Raw genomic sequence first — 26480 nt, forward strand, 5'->3', positions numbered from 1 at the left:
CTAATTTTTTAAACTGAAATCAGTTAGTAGTCTGGGTTTCTCACACACACTCCATCCCATATATACACAGTGGTAGGAAGAAAGAGAACAAGATAGTAAAAGGCATAAAATTTCATCCTGTGAAAATATGTAATCACTGTATTATTAGGACCTAACATTATGAAACTATAGTATTAGCGCAATAGCAACACCACCACAATGAAAGTTTGTTTGACTTAAGCTAGTAATATTCTTGCTCATTAAAATTCCTAGATATCTTTTTTAGTTCTTCAACATTATTACCCTTAGTACACAATTATTTCTAAGCCTAAAGATTCAAGAATCTATAAAGGGAGCTTTATACAACTGAAAACCTAGGGGTTTATTTGTTTTGTTTTGTTTCATTTATCTCCTGTATACTTTTTTAAACTACAAGCAAAAAATGTGGCAGAAAGTGTTAATGACCTTTCCACACCTAAAGTAAGATAAATGACATTCTAAAATGTTTGGTTGTGATAAGACTATGGCTAACCAATCATAACTTCAGAATTCTTGTGTGACATCATAAAGACCTCCCTAGAATACTTTTCCTCCTACACCTACTTCAATTGTTCCCATAAGTCTGGTAACAGAGTCAGAAAACTTTCTAACTGAACACCGATAAGACTTCATACAACTCACAATATTCTATACTGTGATCATCAAAACAGCCAAGGTAAGAAACAGATTTCATTGATTTTGGTCATTCTTGCTTTCTATAATTCAAAATTACTGAACTTTTTCAAATTTATATTGAAATTCAAAGTTAAATAAAATGTTTAATATGACAAAAACCTTAATTTCTAAATAAATGTATATCTGTTCAGCAACAGTAAGAACAAGATTTAACTTTAAATAATAAGGGTTGCATCATCTTTGACCCTGGTTATTGGATTATCATTTTACTTTGACTCTCATTTTTATTCTGCTTTTCAAAAATGAATTTCTGCCAATTAAAATATCTTTCAATTATGATACCCTATATGGTGGTAGTGGATATTTTACTTCTTCAAGCAAAAACAATGACTTCATCTTATGTTACTGTGCTGAAAAACAGGATAGAACTGGGCTTCTGTTTGCATCTGTGATAGTATGAACAGTCGCATGACTGTAAAACATGGATATTGCTGGCATGACTATTTCAATATTATGATTCCTTAGGGTAAATATTTAATAGAGTTTCAAAAAATATAAAACAAACTACTTCTAAAATGCATTTAAGCACTTTTCCCCTCTCTATAAAGTCCACTAAACTTTTAACACTTCTAAAAAGAATTCCAAGATTTAATAAATTCGGTTACTTACATGAAATCCAGTATTATATCATAAAAACAAGTTTGGAAAATTTGAAACACCCATCAAAAACACATGTAAAATTAGAGAATACTAATTTAGCACTTTTTAAAAGTAAAGAAACATTACTTTGGTAGAACATTCCTAAATATGTCATTTGAGTTAATTTGATAAAATGTTTATGCTGCCTATTTATAATGAATATACTGTTAGCAAGTTACCATCCTCCATGATTTCTCATTATTCTCCCCTGCAATTAGAAGGGGAATGACAAGGGAGAAAGAAATTTTAAAAAGGCCCAGAAATTAAGATGATACAATAAATTTTATGATTTCTATTTGAATTCCACTTACTCTTGATATTACATTCCTCAGTTTAATACATAAAAACTTTAAGTCTCTGCCAGGACACAAGGAGTATTAAATTAATTTTATCTCACTTTTATTTTCATATGTATGCCACAAAATAAAATTTACCTCTAGAATTCTAAGTTCTTATGACAAATATTAACTCTATTGCTTTTTACAGAAAAGAACTTGTAATTCCACAAACAGTTGTCCTTAAGACATGCAAAATCTACCACTGAGATACACTAATTATCTCTTATTATCTTTATACTCATAAATGTTTTTCCTTTGGTATCACATAAAAGTCACTTGGTGCTGATGTTATATATATTTCTATGCAGTTTTATTCAAATACCTATCAAATTACATTCTCACACTTCAAATGAGATATTTATGAGCTCTTTTCTGGTACCAGAATTTCACCACATATTACTCCAAAAAGTTAATAATTTCTAGAAAGAGCACAAATTCTGCTATTAACGCTACCCTTAGATTAAAAATGTGTACAGGTTAATAGAAATCACACTGTTACTGTGACTGTTGTTCAAATTTCAAACATAAATGCCTAACTGCCAGACATTTTGTCCCAATTAATTTATCTCTATCATAAGGTGAAATTTAAGTACTGTCTTTATTGATAAAGACAGGAGTTTTAAAACTAAGTTCTAAAAATAAAAGTATCACATGGAATAAGATAGAAGAAATACAAAGGATGTTTAAATTATGAAAAATGTTTTAAAAATGTGAAAAAGTTAAAGTAACTTGCTTTACTAAGAAGTTAGTCACTATGATTTCCTAAAACGCAAATATCAAAATTATTGTGACAGAATTTTAGTGGACATAAAGGAAAATAATATTCCAGGAAAAAGGTACATTTGGTTATATACTTCTATACATTATTTCTTAATCTAACTGGAGACAGACCATCTGTATAAACAAAATATTTGTATAAAAAATTGTATAAAAATAAACATTTCAACATATTAAACATATTATGTAATGTATTAAATTATTTAATACATTAAGTTTTTAAGTAAAAAATGTAAAGATTAGATTAACTCTCTAGGTTAGACTGTATATTTATTACTAATCCTGGAAATAAAGAGGGTCCAATTAAAACTTCTTTCTTTACTCTTGAACAAACATCTAAATGTACTGCTGTATACAAATATTTCATTTGATCCTTTTAACTCCCCATATGTTTCGGTGCTGCATCTCTATTTTACAAATTAGGAAACAGATGCAAAAGGTGAATCACAAGGTCACAGAGCTAGGAAATGGTGGTACTTTGGCAGGAGCCAAAATTTTAGAACTCTAAACCACATGCACATCACATCCACTGATCAACAAGGCTTAAAAATACATCATGGCATTGGCAAAGCAAAATAAAAAGTCTTCACTTTTTATTTTTTTTAATGTTTTATCCATTTCTTTGAGACAGCATGAACAGGGAAGGGTCAGAGGGAGAGGGAGACACAGATTTCGAAACAGGCTCCAGGCTCTGAGCTAGCTGTCAGCACAGAGCCCGATGCAGGGCTCGAACCCACGATCCATGAGATCATGAGCCAGCCAGGCACCCCTAAACTTAAAGTCTTCAAATACTGTTAATGGTACTCTAAATTGTAAAGTGAGAGGACACAAGCTTCTATTTCAATTTGAAACCGCTCCATTTCATTTAAAGCTAATTTACACATGGGGCATTATATCCTTAAAAACCTATATAACATCCTCCTAATCACTGTTAAAGCTAGGGATATTAGAAAGTTATAGATATCCGTGTTATTAGGCAATAAACCATGGAAGGCAAAATTCAAAATAACTCCACAGGCTTTAAAAACAATATAACATGCTATAATCAATCAATGCTTCCTTGTATTTAATTTGTTTCATTCCTAAAAAAAAAAAAAAAAAAAAATTTAAATAGATTAAAGATTCTTTTAATCAATTTAGCCTATACACCTAAAAACTAAGTTATAATTTCTCAAAGCTTTTCACAAAAACCACAATTCTGTACTATATTCCAGTTTCAATATTAAATCCTTATCTTTCTTCAATTTCATTTCTGACCTCCTCACATTCTACCATTTAAAGTATTCCACCCCTCTTATTGTGAAGTGCTTGAACAGAGGGATCTTGCCTGGTTATTTAGGCTATGAAAATGACTAACTTTCATCTAAACAGTGAATCAACACTGCTGGTCAGAGCAGCAAAGGAATAAACATAAAGGTTAAAAATCAAGGAAATAATCTATCTAAATTACAATTACCTAAATCAGATATTACATAGTCTCTTTGAACATTTCTAGATATTTTACTTCAATATTCTTACCCTACATAATTCTGGAGCATATATTACCAAATAAATATGTGAAAATGAAGTCTGGGCCTACATCGCCACTCAAGTATATTCACGATCAACTGAGGACCTCTAGTGCTTTTTTAAATGTACTCCACCTTAAGGGCTTAAAAAAAAAAAGACCAATCAATTCATTTAGATTAGTGGGGGTGTATTTAACTGGCATTCATTTTTCCTTAAAACTTCCCCCTACATTCCCTTAATGCATCTTTACCCTCCAAGAGAAGAATCTGAAGTCTCAACTACTACAGGGTTAAAAAGAACAGTTTAACTGTGAATAAATTAAACATAATAAACATAAAAGGACAGCCTACAGACAAAATAGCAACAGCAATGTGACAATATCAAAGAGAAAATCTCTCTATGCTGTTGTCTAAAGTATTTTCCTCAAGGCAGCAGAGCTTTATAGTGATAATGTCATTATGGGGTCAATTTAGAGGTTGAGAACATACTGATTTTTATATTTACACAATTCTTTTCATAAATAGGCAGAAGCAGCCAGAAGATTATTTCAGATAGCCAGTGTGGATCAACAAAGTTGTGGAATACTGCTGCCACAAAGTAACTTCAAATAGAACCTCCAAGTTAGGCAATCTCAAAAGGAAAACTATTCTACCAAAGTGAACTTCTGGATGCCAACAAATTACAAATCTAATGATGAACTGTCCTGATTTCATTCAACAAGTCAAAAATATGCATACACAATCACTTCCAGATTACCTGTGAAAATGACAGCAACTAGTAGGACAAAATAAAACCCCAAAATAATCTTAATATAGATAGGTCTAATCTTCTGAACCAATTACATGGAAAAAAATTCTTTAAAAGTATCTGTTGAATTGTAGTATTGCAATACTTGAATTTACTTGGAAAATATGCCCAGATTTACTAAAAGAACGAATAAGCAGTCAAAAAGGGAGCAAAATTTTGAATTCCACAAATATAAAGAATCTCAAGAATTTATAGTTTTAGCAGAGAAAGCACCCCCAAAAAACTGAAGTTCAGAAAGTTATGCAAAGCACTGCAAGTGCTTAAATTATAGGTGATGATGACTGCTTACCATACGCAGCACTGTTAAGGCTTCAATGTCCTAGCAAGTCATAAGGCAGACAACCAAAAGTTTTCCAAAGTCTACTGAGACTAAGGATTGTTTTGCACAAGACTGTATCTCATATATTAATAGGAAACACTACAAAGTGAGGATCCCTGCAGAAGCGGATACAGTACCTTCCATCCAAAATGTTGCATACCATGGCATATTAGTTGAAAGATTAGCATCCCCTGTGGTTTGTCTCTCCTTTTTCCACTTCAAAGAAACAGAGTATTATCTTGAACTTGACAGTATTTACTTCCCAATTTCACTTGTTTGAGCTAATGAGTAAAAGTAGACAACCAAAAACTTCATAAATCCTACAAAGAATAGTAGAGTTAGTCTTCCCATTCCTCCCAAAATTAGAATAGATTCCACATACATACAACAACATACTCTGTGGGTAATCTTCTGCCTCTTGTAACTGAAGAGACAGGGACCTGGCATTTCTACAACCAGACTCCTATCAAAGGGTGTTTCATAGTTTGAATATTCTGATTCTAAGGCCTGGGTGATGAATTAACATTTAAAGTATCCTACTCCTCCTGTACCAAACAACTAATCCACACATTTCTTTTATAAAGGGGAGCAGGGGGGTGCCTGGGTGGCTTAGTTGGTTAAGCGTCCGACTTTCGTTTAGGTCATGATCTCGCGGTTCGTGGGTTCAGGCCCCGCGTCGGGCTCTGTGCTGACTGCCAGCTCAGAGCCTGGAGCCTGTTTCAATCTGTGACTCCCTCTCTCTCTGACCCTCCCCTGCTCACGCTGTCTCTCTCTCTCTCTCAGAAATAAATAAAACATTAAAAAAAAAAAAATTTAAAAAGGGGAGGACTAATGTCTATCTCCATTGCTACTGGTGCCAGATGCAAGTTCAGAACTTCCCAATACAACCTCTTTCTGATTATTCTAAAAGAATGCTCTAATATCATCAGATAAAATGAAAATTAAGTGAAACTACTTTTTCTAGGCCTTCCATCAAGTATTACTTTATTACCAGGATGCCTCTACAGAATGGAGGGGGGAAAAGACTGTAGGAGTTCTAAACTCATAGGATGTTGTGAGTGCAGAGAAAAGAATGGTAAACTCCTGACAACTATGTCATAAATTATAATGCAGTGAAGGTCACAGACAACTCCAAAGACAGCACTGTTGTGTTCCCACACACAGCTTTTCAATTCTCAACGTATGACACGAAGACCCATCTTCCTGTATGGGTGAATTCTTAATTATTATCATACAGATTTTGGAAGTTCAGTAGAATCAGGACTCAACACATTTCAGATTGTGCACTGTAAACTAAATTGGGCCCAATAAACTGAAGGCATACAACTAACATTTCAGTATATAAAGCATATTTGGTTTTGGCTTTAGCATAAGATCCTAAGTGGCTACAAATCAGTTTAGAATAATAACGTATTTCTAAGTTTGACAAGAAACGACACTATTTTTCATTGTTGCCTTTACACTCAATTTGTTTCCAGGAACACAGTTGCCTGCTGAAGTACCATGACATCATCTTTAAAGTGTATTCGTCATACTTTCATCAGCAGAGTTCATCTTCCTAGGACTACCTCTTCATATTTCACAAACACCAAATACCCATCTGAACAAAGCCTCGTTCAGGTTAATGTTGTTAATATTAACAACAATTTATAAACTGTAATCCTCTGAGCTTCATTTCCTTCATATGTAATAGAGACTTGAGAGGAATAGAGGAGATTATGTGTTCAACTATCAAATTCTGTTATTCTAACTGGTTAATCTGTTAGCCATAGCACTAGAAAACTAACAATCTTCTGGAAATAGTAAAGTAAGCCGTAAGAATCCCTTGATCAACTTCATTGATTTATTCAAATACTAACAATCACGCACTGCATACTAGAATACAAAATAAACATGTGGTTCCCTATACTCGTGAACTAGAAGTCTACTTGTGGGCAAGGACATGTAAATAAAAATTATAGCACTCCTGAAACAGGTTAACATTAAAACCCAACTGAAAACCAGCAGAGGTGATAACCAATTTTACCTTAATGAGTAATGGAAAGTTTCATTAGGAAGTGATATTTAAACTGGGCCTTAAGGATCAACTGAAGTTTGCCTGGCAAAGAATCAAAGGTAGAGCAGGGGGTGGAGGGGAGACATTCCAGGCAGAGCCAGAACAACATGTGCAAAAGACAGAATCAAAAAAGGCAATGAAGTATTTATGGAAAGGTGACATGTTTCATGTGACTGAACCACCACTCATCAAAGTGTCAGGGTAGGGAATGACTCTTGTATATACATTTCATGATGAACAACAAGACAGCTTCTTCCTTGTCCATGTTTTATCTCAAAATAATTTAAATTCAAAACTTTTAGACCATTTAAGTTATGAAACTTCACAAAAATGTAAGTTCAAATAGGAATGACCAATGCTAGTTCTTATTCCTTTCTTAACTATATATACTGTTATATATCTTCTTATAGACTAGTCAAATAAAAGAATGAATCATGGGATCCTCCCCACAAATACTGAATAGTATAAATTCACTGTTATCTATAACACGCAAATAAATATAAGCAGAAAAAAACTTTAAAATGCATCTTCTTAAAGCCTTGATTCCTAAAATATTTAATCTGAGGAATTCAAACAAAAGTAATTAAATTAAATAAACATATTTAAGTCGCTATCTACTAAGTAGAGGGTGTTATAAATTAACAGCCACTGGTGTTAGAGAACGAAGAATATATACTACAAACATATATAAAGTTTGATGGAAGTAAGTTGTTTGGATCTCCTCACTACAGACCAATACCAGAAAGGAGGCCAGAGCCTCCAGCCAAACGAAAGCCCCGTCTAATATATAATTCAAACCTAAAAGAGCCAAAGTGAGGTACCAAAACTACATAATGTAAACATATATATACCCCATGGTTTCTCTGTAACACTAAATGCCTCCTCCCTGATCATACCTAAAATATATATTCCCCTCTCCCATTCTTTTAGTTCTCCCCTCTGCTCTCTTTAGCACTAGTCTCTCTCAGAAAAGGAGATGACTGGTTGAGCTGGGTTTTCACATGATATATAGAGTTTAGGGAGAAAATGAAATCTGGAAGCTGGAGAAGGTGGTAATATCTTGATCAACAACAACATAACAACAAGTGTTAATGGCTATGGTCTCTGGACAGTTGATTATGATTATACTTTTTATTCATTTTCTAAATTGTTCTTATTTCAAAATTTATATTGAAATATGCTGACAATAAAATATCCCCAAATCTTTGTAACTATTATCTCCAGTTTCTAATCTCTAATTTTTTTATAATAATGCATTAAGTTTTATATTGTCTCATTTATTAATTACAATTACTTAGGCAGAAACTAATCAATTAATTAGGCAGAATTTATGGAAGCTCTGAAAAAAAGCAAATGGAAACCAGTGCTCTTGAGTACAGGCCATTTCTAAGTAAGAACTGTCTGTGGTACACAGTGAGATAATGAGAGTTTTATTACTATGCCTTCTGAGCCTGAAGGTCTCCAGTATTTAATATCAAGTCTTGTTAAAATGTAACTCAAAATAGCATATGCTACAAAACTATAAAATCATAAAAAGGAACGACAAACATTTGAATCTATAGTTCTGATAAAAGACTTCTCATTTAACTATTTTATCTTGTAGTAAAATCAACATCTGGAAAATAATTTATTGTATGCATTTCTGTTTATGAGATTTTATCTGAAGCCATCAATGCACTAATTGTTCACAATTATGGTCGCAGAGAAACAGTCTTAATGAAACTGTATGTGAGAACTTTTGCTCAAGGGAATAGTAGAAAATGAGCTGCGCCCTAAACCTACCTATACTGCCAGTCATTTTGAGAGAAGGCGGCAAAAACTGAAGTTATTAACACTCCAAACACAAAACGAATGAGACATCACGGTGACCCTCACCAAAAAAGACAGACACTCGGGAGAGACACAGCGAAACACGTATGTGTGCGTGTGTGTGCATACATGCATGTTTGATGTCATATCAATACATGCATATTTGATGTCATAAATACAAATAACAATGAGGACGATGAATTAATCACAAAATTGTGTTTATACCTGTTCAGAGAATACGTTACACACATGATCCTAATCCATTCACTATTTTAACATTCCAGGATACCTAACAGAAGAGAGGGATTGAGCTCACAACTGGCTGCCAGCTTTTTACCTTTCTCTTCACCATTTACAACTTCAGACTCCCCGCCTTCCTGGTGTCATGGAGAAAGTCCAATACCTCACTCGCTCTGCTATAAGAAGAGCTTCAACCATTGAAATGCCTCAACAAGCACGTCAAAATCTCCAGAACCTATTTATAAATTTCTGTCTCATTTTAATATGTCTCTTGTTGATCTGCATCATTGTGATGCTTCTCTGAAGTTCTGCTGCAATCCCCAGTGATGCAACTTGTCACCATCAACTTAAAATCTGTCATCCCATGAAGAGGGGGAAATACTACATACCAGACCACTTCCTAAGTAGAAGAATTTCTTTGTGAAAAGGTCAAGATTCAGAACAAAACAATTGTTACCAAATGTATCCATCTGTGGGATCTTGTAAACATGAAAAGAGCTTTATTTTCAAAAATTAACTTCAAAATGACTATAAGTGTGTATAATGTAACTATCAAATTCCTCTACAGAGCTTGTAAGTTTCTATCCCAAATTTCTTATGAGGATGAACTAGAAGTTTAGTTTTGCAACTGCACTGCTAACCAGTTCACTTCACCTATAAAGCATTAGCTTCACTTTTTGGGGTAAATGTATATTGTACTGTAAAAGCCTCTTTAATGTTTAAGTATTTTTCAGGTTTTCACCAAGTTTGTACCAAAATATTCAAATGAAGTGTCATCATTTGAAATAGCCTACTGATTCCTCACATCCATTACCTTTGTTATTATCATTCAGAAGTCTTTGTAGTAACTATCAAAACCTACATTTTAAAATAGAAATTGTATTCTTTCTCTGTACTACACTAACATTTTTAAGGTTTATGAGAAACAAGCATGAAAAAACAAGGCCATACTCGTATATAAATAAAATTTCTCTTAACTAATTCTTTCAAAGAATTACAAAATTTCTAGTATACATAGGCAAACAATAAATCTGTCCTCTCTAGCACATTATGATCAGCAGACAAGAACTACAGGTTAATTTAACAGGAGATAGTATAATTAGCCATAATTATTAATACACTACTAGAATCTAACTTAATTTAAGGCACTGTAGTTGATCATCTGAATACATAACTTACTACACTGTGTCTTTTGAATCATGAAAGCTTAAGACTTTAGAATGATTTTATAAATTGTCTTCTAACCTCATACTCAATGTAGGCAAGGAAAAGAATTTAAAAAAGAATAAAAGAAACGTATATCATTTCAAGCATTTAAAAAAATGCATTTGGATTCCCCCAAATTAATTATTTGATCACATTCTGACATCAACTTTTTGTCTTACTGTTTATTAACAGGATATAGCTATTTTCCTTAATCTATCAACCAGATGGTAAATACCTACCTATTTGGTAGGCCATTCTACCATGCTAAATTATAAATAAATCCAGCAATGTTAATATATAATTATTTTCTTGCTGAATACATTCTCAATTTCCCCTGTGATCATTTAGAAATACCTTCCAACTCATAATGGAAGTAAAAAAAATTGTTGGAAAATATATTCACCAAAATGTCATAATTTAACTTGACTCAGTTTAAAATTAGACCTAAAATGGGGTGCCTGGGTGGCTCAGTCGATTGAGTGAACAACTTCGGCTCAGGTAATGGTCTCAGTTAGTGAGGTCGAGCCCCACATTGGGCTCTGTGCTGACAGCACGGAGCCTGGAGCCTGCTTCAGATTCTGTGTCTCCTTCTCTCTCTCTGACCCTCCCCTACTAGCTCCCTGTCTCTAACTCTCAAAAATGAATAAACATTAAAAAAATATTTTAAATAAAATTAGGTCTAAAGTAATTTATACCTATACTGCATAATCTAATAATTTTAACTTCAATTCAAGAATATTACTAATACAGCAATTATTAAAAGAGTAGAGGACACATAATTTACTGACCTTCCAAAATGTGGTTACTAAAAGAATTTGAAAAGTCAGTATACCAACTCTGGTTTGTAGCACAAGTGCCACTAACAGTATCGTAAAGAAGACAATGCTTTTTCGTGGGTATGTGAGAGGTTCTAGAGATGGGGAGGGAGACAGTTTTGGTTCACTGATATTTAAGAAAAGAAGAAAAAGGAATCTTATACTGACAGGGAGATTTCTTCAGCAAAGCCTCATCTATAGGTGAGAAAAATCCCTAATATCAATTAAAAAGCTTATAAATAACAAGCAATACATTCACCTCACCGGTGTCAGTAATTACTTGTGAAAAAAGTAACCAAGTTCTATTATTAGCTGCACTGATCTTAGAAAAGTGGAAAATTTGAAATGCTAAATTGTATGCCTTCCATTATATTGTTCACTATAACATCAACATCAAACTATAAAATGTGAAGTTACGGGGTTTTTCTTAAGTAAAATAGGAATAAATAAGTTTTTTGTTTTCATTCTGCCCTTAATAGAAATTAAAACCTTTTTCTTGAAGATTACAGAACACTGTAACTCAGATTATAATGTAGAACAAAAACCTATTCTTTAAATGGAACTTATTTATTCTGTTTATCATGATATGTAAAAAGTAAGACATAATAAAACAATGTATTTTAAAATGTTTAAATATCTAATGTTCTTTCTCTTGTAGGATAAATTCTACTCTTAATTTACAGGGCACTAAAAATGAACTAATTTTTAAATGTTTACTGTTGCCTTTTATACTTTAGTTGGTTCAAAATGTTTATTTAATGAAAACGACCTACAATAAAAAGAACTTTTCTGAACTCAGTGAAATCTCTCTTTAATAAACTCATAATCGATATGAGTTTATCGATAACAATCTAATTATAAGCAGTTTTTTTTTTTACAAATAGTTTATTGTCAAGTTGGTTTCCATATAACACCCAGTGCTCATCCCCACAAGTGCCCTCCTCCATGCCCATCTCCCCTCTACCCCCCCCACACCCATCAGTCCTCAGTTTGTTCTCAGCATTCAAGAGTCTCTCGTGGTTTGCCTCCCTCCCTCTCCCCAACTATTTTTCCCCTTCTTCCCCCCCCCCCCGCCCCCCGCGGTCCTCAGTTAAGTTCCTCCTAATCCTCCTATACGTGCAAACATATGGTATCTGTCCTTCTCTGCCTGACTTATTTTGCTCAGCATAACACCCTCAAGGTCCATCCATATTAATTATAAGCAGTTTTGATTTTGTAGGTTGTTTTCAGTGACTTTTCTCAAATAAAATAAGATCAAGATTTCCTCATTCAGCCACAAGAGGGCAGACTTACATAAAATAATGAATTTACTATCTAGATTTTTTACTTTTCCTTTTGATTATTTTTAGACTTCCGGCAAAGTGGTAAAATGATAAATTTTCAAAAAATATTTGCTCTGCTGCTAAGTAACAGCACAACTTTAAAAGGCATAAAATTATATGTCAATTCTATGCTGAAAAGTTGAAAGATCAAACACATTACTAATTTACTATATAGCATGTATACAAAACCTAATTATATGCTTTTTAGCTACCTAGTGAATGTATCACAATCTCACATCCTCACTATTTAGAATATCATAGGGTCCACATCTTTCAATGCGCAGTTATTTTTTTTTAACCAGTAAAAACAAACAAAAAATAAAAGACAAACAATACAAAAATAAGAAAAAAATAAGAAAACACTCTCCTGTTAAAAATAAAATTTTTTCAGAAGCGCCTGGGTGGCTCAGTCAGTTAAGCCTCCAACTTCAGCTCAGGTCATGATCTCGCCTGTCCTGAGTTCGAGCCCCACATCAGGCTCGCTACTATCAACACAGAGCTTACTTGGGATCCTGTCTCCCTCTCTCTCTGCCCCTTCCCGACTTGTGCTGTCTCTGTCTCTCTCTCAAAAAAAAATATATAAATAAAATAATAATAATAATACACATTAAAAAAAAATAAAACCCTTTGCAATCTCTTATCATGTGAGACAAAAACCAAGTCATTTAATTTAAGTCATTTGATCAAATTTTTATTTACATTTTTTAGTTATATAAATTTTCCAGCAAAAAATGTTGAAATTATTAGGTGTCAATATCTTGGCTGATCAAGCCCCTTCATGATTTAATTAGGCAGAAAATCTTATCTTCCTCTTTTTAATAATTGCAACCCAGAACTTAGAAACATCCTAGGGAATATAAGAGAAAAAAGGATAAACAACTTTGTCAACGAAGAGACCATTTCTTCACTATTGCCTAAGAGATGCACTGTGAGCTTATAGGCATCCAATGGATACTGTGTAGTTCAGAGGTATACACCTTCCATTCCCAACCCATTCCCCTGCTCCCCACAAAAGAAATACAAGAGGGACATAGTACGGGATACATTCTTTCCAAAGAGAAGACAAGATTTTGTTGTCTGTTTCTCTCTTCTGTTATGGTCCTTGTAGGGTCAGAGAGATTTTGGGGAAGGTAACAGGAGAGGGACAACATAGTACAGAGAAAAGACCCAAAGACAGTTTCCACCTGGAGATCTGTGTTCTAACCCCCCGAAGGCACAGATGGCTTCTCTTCATTCACAAAGGAACACGTTTCAGAGTACTACACACTACCTGCACTCTAGCTGATGTAGCAGGAAATCATGGGAAGCAAAGAACATCAGGAGTATTAAATTGCGAGGCTGACTCAATGATTATCCCTAAGAAAAGCAAAACTTCCACATTACAATAGTAAGCTCTTGAGGGAGAAAAGCAGGAAAATAAACTGTGAATATCAGATAAGCTAAAGTTCTATATATATCTATGGTGGTATTAGATTGTGACCCTTGGCCAAATTCCTCTCCTTAGGTGTAAAAAGAGGGTTTTTTCATGGTGGGTGTTTAAGCAGTTGTGCTTGAAAATCATACACATTCTCACAATTTATCAGATGGACCAATCCTTATTATGGCTCTTCCCTTTATATAAAAATTAGACTAAAAGGAAGTCAATTTTTTTAAGAAACATCTAAGATGAGAACTTTTATAATAAAGACAGCACTTGGAGGCTCCAAGGAGAAGGCATTGAAGACTTGTTTTCTGTAGTACTCCAAGAAGGGAATAAGAGAAGTGATCATTTAAACACAGCAACTGAATGAAGTGTCTAAGTGTTCTTTACCTGGCTTCATCTTTCCACTACAAAACTTAAAACACTACAAAGAGACCATCCCAAATATGGTTAACCAAAATTCAGGACATTCCAGGGCGCATGCAACTTTTGTCCTTTTGTAGTCTTCTTCCTTTACATGTATTAGGGAGAAGAATTAAAAAGAAGTCTGGCTCTGCAGTGCACCTGCAAGCTCCCTAGCCTCTCTGCACTGCTTCAAGATTCTGGGAAAAAAACTAGTTTACAGCAGAGGTTTCTCTGAGCAGAATGAAAGGAGTGAATTAGTACTTACTGCTTTCAATTCATCCAATTTTCTCAGTTGCCTACTGACTTAAGTGAGGTCATCACAACCTACTAAAGGTTGGAAGAGAAATACTCAGTACCCCCTGGACAACAACAATTCTGTACAAAAATTCCAGCTGGAGAAGTATATGCCTGATCCCTGTTGATCTCTGTTCTCTGATAATCACAAAGCATTTGAGAACTAAAATATTAACAGGGGCGCCTGGATGGTTGAGTCACTTACGTATCCAACTTCAGCTAAGACCATGATATCATGGTTCATGAGCTCAAGCTCTGAGTTAGGCACTGTGCTGACAGCTCAGAGCCTGAAGCCTGCTTCAGATTCTGTTTCCCTCTCTCTGGCCCTCACACCTGGTGCTCTGTCTCTCTGTCTCTCAAAAATAAACATTAAAATTTTTTTTCAATTAAAAAAATAAAAGTCTTTTAAAAATTGCATTTTCTATCTTTCAGTATCTTGAACTGATAAATCACAAGTCTAGTTAAATTGTTCTTTTCTGATTTGTAGTTCAGACATTATAATAATGCTTGCTTGAGTATGTGGTTTGAATATACATAATCAAGACTATAAGCAGTCTTGCCCAAAACAAGAGTAAGGAAGGCACATGGGACATGTTAAGGATTCTCCTGTGAATGTAGCACATTAGGGTGGGTCTTTGTTTTGGAACTGTTCTCAGATCTGTGAGGTTCCTAGTTAAGTGATCTCCTTATCTTTTCATAGAATATATTCCTTCAATCTTTATTATTTTTTTATTAGTAGCCGTAATGAACAGATATTTTTATGTTTTCTCTAGGGAAAGTTTACTATTTCTGATAGAATTAACTGGTCTCAGAAAATACTGTTAATAAAAAATGGATGATAGCATTCACAAAAAAATTCTACAGATAATTGCTTTCCCAGTTAAAATGAGCTATGGAAATTACCTTGGAATAGAAAACACATTTACATGTTACTGTAGGGGATACACACCTGTTTTCTTTGTATGTGATATTTTATAAAGTACTTTCCTCAAACTGATTAATAAATCTTGATATCCAACTTAATCTTTTTAAAATGAGCACACTTCTATTTTATAAACCTAAATATATTTCAAATACCACCAAAATTTTATAAATAACTTTACTTCCACTTTCTCATTTCACAGATGAAGAAATGAGAAGACATGTAGATGGCGATTATACACATGAAAAGGTGCTCAACATCACTATCAGGTAAATGCAGGGCGCCTGGGTAGCTCAGTCGGTTGAGCTTCGGCTCTGGTCATGATCTCGTGGTTTGTGGGTTCGAGCCCCGCGTCCGGCTCTGTGCTGACAGCTAGCTCAGAGCCTGGAGCCTGTTTCAGATTCTGTGTCTCCCTCTCTCTCTGCCCTCCCCTGCTCATGCTGTCTCTCTCTCTCTCGGTAATAAATAAAACATTTAAAAAAATTAAAACACAAAACAAAACCACAATGAGGTATCACCTCACACCTGTTAGAATGGTTATCAAAAAGACAAGAGTTAACAAGTGTTGGCAAAGGTGTGGAGAGAAGAGAATCCTTGTGTAGTGCTGGTGGGAATGTAGACTGATGCAGCCACTATGGGAAAGAGTGTGGGTGGTTCCTCAAAAAATTAAAAATAGAGCTATCATATGATCCAGCAATTCCCCTTCTGGGTATTTATCTGAAAGAAATGGAAACACTAACCCCCAAAAATGTATGCACTCCCACATCCACTGCAGCTCTCATTTCGATAGCCAAGACATGAAAGCAACCTTAAGTGCTCACTGATGATTGAATGGATAAAGAAAATGTGGTACATATACAACACAATATTACTGAGTCATTTAAAAAAATTAGATCTTGCCATTTGTGACGTGAATGTACCTTAAGGGCATTATGCTAAGTGAATTAAGTCCGTCAAAGACAAATATCACATGATCTCAATTATATGTAGAATCTTAGAAAAACCACAGATACAGAGAACTGACTGGTGGTTGCCACGGGCTGAGGGTGGGCAAAATGGGTGAAGAGAATCAAAAGACAAATTTCCAGTTACAAAATAAACAAGTCATGAGAATGTAATATATAATATACAGCATGAGGACTATAATTAATAATACTGTATTATATATTTGAAAGTTGCTAAGAGAGAACAAGTTCTCAAAAGCAGGAAAAAAAATTGAAACTATGCATAGTGAGGGACATTAACCAGACTTAGACTTATTGCGGTGATCAAGTCACAAAACATATATAGCAGATCATTACGATGTAGGATTTAAACTAATGTAATATGTCAATTATATCTAAATTTTAAAAAGAAGGGAAAAGAAACTGAGGCCCAAAGAAATGAAGTATTAAGTGACAGGTAGAAAATTATCCAAGTTCTGAAACTGACAGAACCAGAAATAAAATCCAAGACCTCATACTCCAGAATTAACGTTCTTCCAATTATACTGTGCCAGTCCCCATTTCTGTTTCAAGCTTCTTTAAATTAAGTATGTTTTTCTTTATTTTTTCGCCTACTTAACAAATGCGAAGGGAAGTAAAAACTAAGTTAGGTACAAGATTTTAAATTTTCCATCTTAATCAGCCTCAACTATTTTTTAACTTTTGTTTATCCAAATAATATTTTGGGAGTTTTATGCTTAGTAACTTGTAAGCAGGAGGAAAAACAAAACCATCAGTGTCTGTGGACACACGGTCACGTGCTTACTGCAAGCGTGCTACTGTGCTCATAACATCCACTGGAGGGAAGCAAACTCTAAACTCTGAGCCATACCTGCATTGGTGTTTCATTTTCTTGTCGAAATTCTTCAATTTGATGCTGTTGCCAAGGAGCTAAACTGTAAGTGTCCTCTGTAGTTCTATTTTCCAAAGGGTTTGTCCGCAACTGCTCCGTAAGCCACATCTGTGTCCTCACAGAAGGCTGAATGGGAACTCCACCTACTGCCTGCTGACCAAGCATTAAATATTTCATAGGTTCAAAAGCCTCTGCATTTGTTGTAATGGGCTTGCTTTCAGGTAAGGCACTGTATGTCATGTCTAAGGTCTGCCTCCTAAGGGTGGAGGAAGAAGCTCTAAAGTCCTCTTTGCTACAGCTCTCAAATTTATATTTGCAGTCCAGAGTTGACGATCGTTTTTTATTTATTTCCTTGTCTTCTAGTTTAAGCATCTCCATACTATCATGTAAGCAGCTAGGCCCAATTGTTCTTAGTTGTGATGTTAAAACCTTGCCTCTCCCTGTCTTTTCCAAACCACTCCTGGACTCTCCAGTGTGAACAATGCCACCCTGGCTGCAATTATCCGGGGCAGTGAGTCTGGATAAAGATGACCATTTCCGGAGGGGCCGGAAGTCCTTCATGTCTAGTGAAGAGTCCTGTTCTCCCCTACTGTGGTCTCCCAATGCTTGCATGAGGCTTGTACTCCATTTTGAGCCGTCTGACGTCAATGATTCACTATGTTTGGAAACTGAAGTGCTGGAGTTAGATGGCATGACGTGGGCAGTAGGAAGAGTAACCAACGACCGACTAGGCTTAAAAGATAATGTGCCACTCGAAGTTGAATGATCTGGAAGAAGAAAAGAATGTCAAATTAGTTATAATTAATAGGGGGGAAATGAGGCTAAATACAAAATGCCAAAACAAATATCTGAATATGGTTTCCCAGCACAAGTTTTTCAGAGACACTTTTAGCAAAATGAGTTATCATTATGTTTATCTGAAACAAACCATATTTCAAATACTATTTTCTAAAAATGTATACACAATGGAATATATGCCCATTTACCATCAACTTACAGATGACAAAGGATTAGAAAACACGTTTATAGTGACCTTATTTAACTCTTTTGGCTTTTTTAAAAGAAAAATCCATCTCCTCACTGAGAGGTCTTATTCATCATCTAGCCTCAGAAATAACTAGAAAATGGTATTTTTCATGGTCTTTCCTAAACTGTGGAAATCTATGCCACACTTAAACATTCTAGCACCTCCCCAAACTCTAATTCCAATCAGAAATATGGGTAGGGTGCCTCAATCGGTTAAACGTCCAACTCCTGATTCCGGCTGAGGTCATGATCTCGTACTTTTTGAGTTCAAGCCCTGTATCGGCCTCTGCACTGGAGGCTGGGAGTCTTCTTGGGATTCCCTCTCTTCCCTCGCACCTCCCCCCGTCACATGCACTTGCTCAAAATAAATGGAACATAATCAGAAAGCATTCCAGCAATATATTTGTAGATGCAGAGTAATTCCTCCATTCCGGTCTTCCCTTAAATGGTATCATCAATGGTATGATTCCCAAGCTAGAACTCCTGGAGTCTACTTGAAAGGGCTACCTTTCTCTGCACATTCACTAAATCCCTAAGTTGTAAGCCTTCACTTCCAAAATGGTTACACAGCTATTGCCTTAGGTCAAATCTTCCTGTATTATTGTTCTACACACAAGTAACAGTTTTAGTAGGCTCCATGGAAACTCAAAGCACAAATAAAGACCTCTATATTCCATAAACTTACCATCAAGTTCCAAATTATTATCAAATGTGTCAACTTAAAATTAAAGATTATAATTTTATTAGAGGACGCTTCAAAAGAGGAAAGCAATTGAAAGTATAAGGGAGAAGAGGTGAGTGGAAAAAGGCAACTTTCAGAGTTTATTCTATATTTTTCCATATTACATACTAGAACATATTTAGTATTACTTGTTAGCATTGATATTGTTTAAAAGAAATAATGCAAAAAGAAATGATAAAAAGATCATAAGAAAATTCACATGAGAAAGAGCTAGGCAGACTAATTCAAATAATTAAATTCCAATAGGTCTTTACACAAATCTATTCACTTGGAGATGAAGAAGAAAAAATAATACAGATGAGTGAATACAAGCAAAAGTATTATAGTGAACATTTATCATGTTCAACTTTTCATCAGCTTCTGCAGAATCCTTTTATACTCAGGAAAATTCCCACATTATTATAAGTCGAATCTCCCTAAGTTAATTTTAGACCTCAAATTCCCAATATATTCTGCAACTACGATGCAGACATCAGAAGCATCGACACAATATTTCAGTCTGGAAGGGAATCACATTAAAAAATGGGCTCTAGATGGACCTTTCATTTTTGGCTGGTGTAGGCAAGAGCAGAGGCATCAGCCTTCCACAATGGGAGCACCAGCCCAAAAGGGGCAACAACTGGGCAGCACTGGTGCTTGGTGGGGCTGGCGAAGTGACAGTTCGCAGAAATGATTTGAGGCATATTAGCTATAAGTTTAACCTGAAGCCTGGTTCTCCAGCCTCCCCCCACCCCAAATTCTATGAACCAGGCACTCTTAAATAAATTCATCTGCTCAATCAGGTCAGCAAACTTCTTTTGCTGATTAAGAACACTAACTGATTAAAGTATAAAGCTAGAAGAATATTAACTCCCAAAAAACAAATTATCCCATTTATCTGCTGTATGCAATGTCAAGAAAGGCTGCTCAAGGGAGAAAGTGAACATTTAGAGAAGTTAAGCATATTGCTCAATATCACACAGTAAGGAGGGTCTGCCAGACACTGTAAGCTTGCAGCTAACACCAGTGGCTGTACCCTAGGGTGGCTGGGATGGACTTTAGTCCTGCCCCCTACACACTATCTCCCATCAACCCAATACACAATCTAAAGAAAGAAAAATCTTTTGTTTGTTATGTAAACTCTGCTTCAGAAAAATGTGCTTGAATCCCTCACCCCCTTTCCAATCAGTCTGCCACATCTTAGGTCATACCTATACAGAAATTCTAGAAATGACAGTGCTTTGCATTATGTAGTACTGCATGCAAACAAGATAAAGTGTCATGGAAATCTGCACTTGAACCATTAGATTCAAAGATTAGTATACTACATATTGCATCACAGCAAGCAAACTAAATTTTTTAAACAGAAAAAAAAAAACACTCATGGTAATTCCTGAAAGGTAAGGGTGAAACAGTTATGTAAGTCTTCAAATGTCAAGGTAAGAAAGAGCCTGGCTTTCATTAAGCAAGAAATGTGATACCACTGAAAGGTTTCCAAAGGAATAAACATGATCAAAACCATACTTAAAATGATTATTCCAAAAACACTGTTGAGGATAGATTAAAGCAAAATGATTAGCAACATGAAGATTAACAGATCATTATGGTAATCAATAGAGAAAAGAATGGGAGAATGCTACTGAAGGTCAGTTCTAAATGGAAATAAGACAAATGTCACTAAACGTCTATAAAATATCTGTATTATTATAGTATTACATCTATTTACCAACTATGCCAGTGTGTATATAGATATACAAACATATACATGTTTGTGTCACTATTTCTAAATGATTATTTTTATTAAATTTTTTTTAGGTTTATTAATTTTTGAGAGAGGGAAAAAAAAGCAAGAGCAGAGAGGGGCAAAGACAGAATCTCGAGCAGGCTCTAGGCTGTCTGCGCAGAGTCCATAGGGCTCCTGGGGCTCAATGTCATGAACCATGAGATCTATGACCTGAGCCAAATGCTTAACTGACTGAGTCACCCAGGTGCCCTGAATATCTTTAAAACTTTAAAAAATTTATTTTTAATTTTCAGTTATTTACAATGAAAAAAATAAGATCAAGTATAAGGTTAAATGTTAACAGTTTTAAAACTAGTCTTTTTAGATTCAAATCCTGACTCTCCCACTTAGTCACACGTGTTCAAACAACTTACTTAACCTTCTTGGATCATGGTCACCTCATCCATAACGTAGACATGACAACCGTGAAGATTAAAAGAAAAAATACACACAAAGGACTCAGAAGAATTCCCATACAATGCAAAATGTTCATTATTATCACATCATTGAAATAGCTAAGTAAACATTATTCCATCATATAGCAGACAAAAGAGTAAATATCCATACTATATAAGGAACTCCAATAAATTAAAACAAAACAAAACCTAACAAACCAATTTTAAAACAGGCAAAGGAAATTAGAAAGCAAATCAGAAGAAATGAAAATAAATGTTAAAAAAAACAGATGTTCAAACTCATTAATAATTAAAGTGTGTTCCTTATCCTATTCATAAAAGTATTAAAGGCTATAATATCCTACAATCATGGGAACATAAATTGTTATAGCCTTTGAGAGAAGAGGGGCAATCTGTCTGTATATATCAATATTTAAAATATGCCAGCATGTAAGTGAATGTATGTAAATATGTATTTATTCACAAGCAGGGAAATGGTATGAAAGAATACACCCCAAACTTAAAGATACACCCCCTCATCATGGAAAGAGAACATACAATGTCTTATTTTAATTTCTTTTCAAGGAGCATAACTTTACCATTTGGTCAAACTACTGCAAAGATGTTTTGTTTTGTGACCTCAAAGAGTTTAAAATATCTCAAATAACACTGTTACTTAAGTATGAATAATGTATCAGGTGACTGTCTCACTTTCCATGTCACAGCTGAAACCTCTGATACCAGAGATCACTGTCTTGGCTGTTACTTATTCTGATAATGTGCTACTTTTCTGTCTTCCTGTGCTAGCTCAGTATTTTCCAACTGCAGAGAAAATCAACAACTGGTGATAAAAACAAATTCTATATCAGACTAGTATTTAGTCCTACAAATCTGAAAAAAATTGATATATTCTATTCAAAGAAAATTACACAGAAGATAGAATTTATACCTAAAAGTCACTATCTGAAGTTCTCAAACTTTAACATACTAAAAAAGTTACCTGGGATCTGAAGCCCTATTCTAAGAGATCCTGATTCAGTTAAGATAAGGAGGGGTCCAGGAAATATTACTGTTTAGTAAGTGATTCTCTGTTCTATTCACTACAATATCATTCCATCCGGGTCTGATTCCAGTTCTGAAGCATTCAAGTTTATATACCCCAAGTCGAACCATCATCAATATCTGAGTTCTAGTGTAAAAACTTATTGACTGTAATTTTCAGAATTCAGTACTGCCAAAACTAAGGATTAAAGCTTAGTCTGTTCACACACATATGCACTTACATACACATGCACATACAACATGAAATAATGAAGAAAAAAATTTAAAATTTTAGAGTATGAATATCTAGAAAAAGGACAATTATTTCTCAGAGATGAGTCCAGAAAGTAATAATTTTAACGGCTTAAAAATGTTATTTTGCCCTAATGAAACACAGGCAATTAGGGGTAGACACAATGTACTTCCTAATGTGCTTTACTATACTATCTGATTGTAGACACAAATCTCAAATTCAAGTTATTACAATGGCATCTGGGCCACATCTAAGTTACCACAATGAAATGTGAAACCAGCAGAGTGTAGTCCTTTTAAAAGCCAGAGGACTGGGTCTATAGCATTCACAGAGAGCATAGTACAGCTAATGGTTTCAGATAGATTTCAGCTTGCAAGGGAAAAATAGAAGAGGAAGACTTCACTGTAACCTGATAATACAAGTGAATAATATTTAAAATAATATATTCTGAATACTAAACAAAATCTCAGCCTTCTGCTTCACTGTCATGTTATTGTTATCTGGCAATAGATGAATACATTGCTTCTATCTTCTCCTGTATATATGTAGTCTCTCTCTCTGCTCTATGTTTCTTACAGTAAAAAGGAAATGAATTCAAAAAAGACCAAACCCTCCAGACCTAGATTACAATAAATCACAAGTCTTCATAGTTAAAAAATTAATCAGGAAACTATATAACCCCATATCAAAATATTTTATTTAATATAACCACTTAATATATTTATCATTCAATGAAATACCAAAAAAATTTTTAAATAAAAACTTTAACCCAAAGGAAATAATTAAGTTTTATATACCACCATGATACTTTTTTCCCTTCCTAACACTTTAATGATATCAAATCAGGGAAAAAAAATTATTTTTATGCTACATGTAACTCTATCCTTTCTTTTAAAAAACAGATGAACATTTCTAGGCATTTCCTATATTTTTATAAATATTCTAAACTACATTCTGGTAGGAAGAGAGCTATCAAAAGAAACTCAACAATAATTAAACCAAAGAATCTCCTAGGAATTATTTCTGTACAAGCAATTGTACTAGGTAGAAAAGACAATGAAAATACATTATTCACAAAAATATGAAAATAGCCCTTCCCTCAGGGTTCATACTTCACCATTACATACACAGCTGCAGAGCAAGACTAAAGTTTGTCATTAGGAAACTAAAGAACACCAGAAAATGAGAAGTGAGCCAGAGAGAAAAGGCAGAATATTCATAAAAGAACTCTCAGGATGATAGCCAACTGCTCAACAGCAATAATGAAATCCACAACACTGGGAAATATTACCTTCAAAGGGTTAACAGTAAATAACTGGCACCCAAGAACTGTTTGGAAAGGCAAGCTATCTTTCATGAGTAAGGGCAAAATATATTTTCAGCTAACAAAAATGGAGATTAACAGACTCACCAAAAGAACTAGTAAGATTCCTTTAGTTTCTTTCACATAGAAAACAACTGACCCCTAAACTGCTAAAACTAAAATAAAAAATAAAAATAAGGGGCGCCTGAGTGGCTCAGGCTTAAGCGTCTGACTTTGGCTCAGGCCATGATCTAGTGGTTTGTGAGTCTGAACCCCGCATCAGACTGTCTGCTGTCTGCTGTCAGCACAGAGCCCAATTCAGATCCTCTGCCTCCCTTTCTGTCTGCCCCTCCCTTGGTTAAGCTCTCTCACTCTCTCGCTCTCTCTCTCTTTCAAAAATAAACATTTAACAGGGCGCCTGGGTGGCTTAGTTGGTTAAGCGTCCTGACTTTCGCTTAGGTCATGATCTCGCGGTTCGTGGGTTCGAGCCCCGCATCGGGCTCTGTGCTGTCGCCTCAGAGCCTGGAGCCTATTTCAGAGTCTGTGTCTCCCTCTCTCTCTGACTCTCCCCTGCTCATGCTGTCTCTCTCTCTCTCTCTCTCCTAGAAATAAATAAAAATTTAAAAAAATAAATAAAAAATTTTTTTTCCTTAGAAGTTTTTTTTAAGTAAACACAATTAAATCTAAAAAATGAAGGATAACTGCATAAAATAATAAAAACAGTATCTAATTTGTGGGGTAAAAATAGAATCAAAATATTTGGCAACTATGACATATAACTCAAAACGGGGGTAGATCAGCATTCCTATGTTTTAAGGTCCTTTTATTTGTGAGAGGAAGACAAAGATTCTAATCACCAATCTAGACAGTCAAGTTAAGGGTTGCATATCGTAATGTTACATTAACAACTAAAAGAATAGGTAGACTTGGTACAACTGTACAGCTAAAGTTGGACCCCTACTTTGTATGATCCATCAGTAGTAATTCAAAATGAATCATAAGCCTAAATGCAACAGCTAAAACTATAAAACTCTTAGAAGAAACCATAGGTGTAAATCTTCACGATGTTAAGTCAGACAGTGGTTTTTTAAATACAATACCAAAAGCCCAAGCAACAAAAAAAGGTAAAGATAAATTGGATTTTATCAAAATTTTTAAAATTTGCTGCCAATGAGACTAACAAGAACATATAAAGACTACCCATAAAATAGAGAATTTTTGCAAATTATTTATCTCTTTGGAACATATCTAGATTATATTAAAAACTCTTAAACTCCATAAAAACACAAACGACCTAATTTAAGTATGGGTGTACTATGACAGAACAGACAACAAATTATCCATCTATCCATCCATCTATCCTCTATCTGCAAGTCTGAGGAGATATGAAGTCATTAATCTCCCTACAGCCATGGCCATGTGAACAGCCTTTCCAGGCCAAAATACATAGGCTCATCACAGGGAACTAAAATGAACTAAATCCAGCTCAGCTTGGTCATCAGTTTCAAGCATTCATATTTTACAAGGCCAAGAAACAAAATAATAAAAATTCAGTGAAAATATGAGTGGAAGGATGGATAAGTAACACTAAAGGTAAAAATGAAAGTCCATAAAGATACAAAATATACCTCTAGCAAACAAATCTCCTGCAAACCCACTAGATCTATGATGCCATTATATGCCATGTTTAAGAATTTAAAATTCAAATATTTCATTTTAAGAAACAATGCAGATCAACAAGAAAACTAAGTAGAGATGAGGGGCAAAGGAAAAGTGTGTGTCGTCTGCAAAAGAATGTAAATCATAACTGGGGCACCTGGGTGGCTTAGTCGGTTAAGCGTCTGACTTTTGCTTAGGTCATGATCTCGCGGTTCGTGGGTTCGAGCCCCACGTCGGGCTCTGTGCTGACTGCCAGCTCAGAGCCTGGAGCCTGTTTCAGTCTGTGACTCCCTCTCTCTCTGACCCTCCCCTGCTCACTCTCTCTCTCTCCTAGAAATAAATTTAAAAAATAAAAATAAAAAGAAAAAGAATGTAAATCATAATTGTTTGAATGCTGCCATGAAGGAATTTCACAAGCCAAAAAAAAAAAAAAGTTCTGTGCATAACCTCTGACCTACACCCATATGCAAATGAAGAACTAAAGTCCATAAAGGTTAAATTACTTGACCAAGTACAAATCTCAAAATAGAATGCTGGTCTCCTGTTTCTCAGTCCAGTGTTACCTATACTATCCCAAATTACACCTCTCTGGCTTCTTTCCCTCTAGTTTCTCCCTTCTGAGTACAAATACCTTAAACGGTGGGGTTAGGCAGACCTGTGGAGTTAGATTTGAAGAATAATTTTTGATTGTATAAATTTGGTGCTGTGTGCGTGTGGGTTTTACCATTTTACTTTCTATTTTGACATATATTTGGAATTGTAAAAAAAGAAAAAAGAAAAAACTAAGAGCAAGAGAATATTTTACTTTAAAATGAGGGGGTTTAGAGAAAACATTTGGCAAATAAAACCAATAAAACCTATTCACTGTAAT

At 34.7% G+C, this 26480-nt stretch overlaps 2 protein-coding genes across 4 annotated transcripts in view; one reads left to right on the forward strand and one right to left on the reverse strand.

The window, feature by feature from the left end:
• CEP85L (centrosomal protein 85 like) overlaps positions 1-26480 on the reverse strand; it is a 161658-nt gene that overhangs the window by 92500 nt on the left and 42678 nt on the right. For both annotated transcript variants that reach the window (XM_039246031.1, XM_039246032.1), the window contains exon 3: positions 17408-18195. In XM_039246031.1, the coding sequence (XP_039101962.1) occupies positions 17408-18195 (788 nt within the window). The remainder of the gene's footprint in view (positions 1-17407; positions 18196-26480) is intronic.
• Positions 564-9725, forward strand: PLN (phospholamban). 2 transcript variants are annotated; one of them, XM_039246034.1, is made up of 3 exons: positions 564-694; positions 6582-6723; positions 9253-9725. In XM_039246034.1, exon 3 carries the CDS (start codon positions 9354-9356, stop codon positions 9510-9512), a length of 159 nt encoding a protein of 52 aa, XP_039101965.1. In that variant the 5' UTR covers positions 564-694; positions 6582-6723; positions 9253-9353; the 3' UTR covers positions 9513-9725. The 2 variants fall into 2 exon arrangements, with proteins under 2 accessions (XP_039101965.1, XP_039101966.1); XM_039246035.1 differs by lacking the exon at positions 6582-6723.

The sequence above is a fragment of the Hyaena hyaena genome, unplaced genomic scaffold, assembly GCF_003009895.1.
Source record: "Hyaena hyaena isolate Hyena2069 unplaced genomic scaffold, ASM300989v1 scaffold_279, whole genome shotgun sequence".
NCBI classification, from domain to species: Eukaryota; Metazoa; Chordata; class Mammalia; order Carnivora; family Hyaenidae; genus Hyaena; species Hyaena hyaena.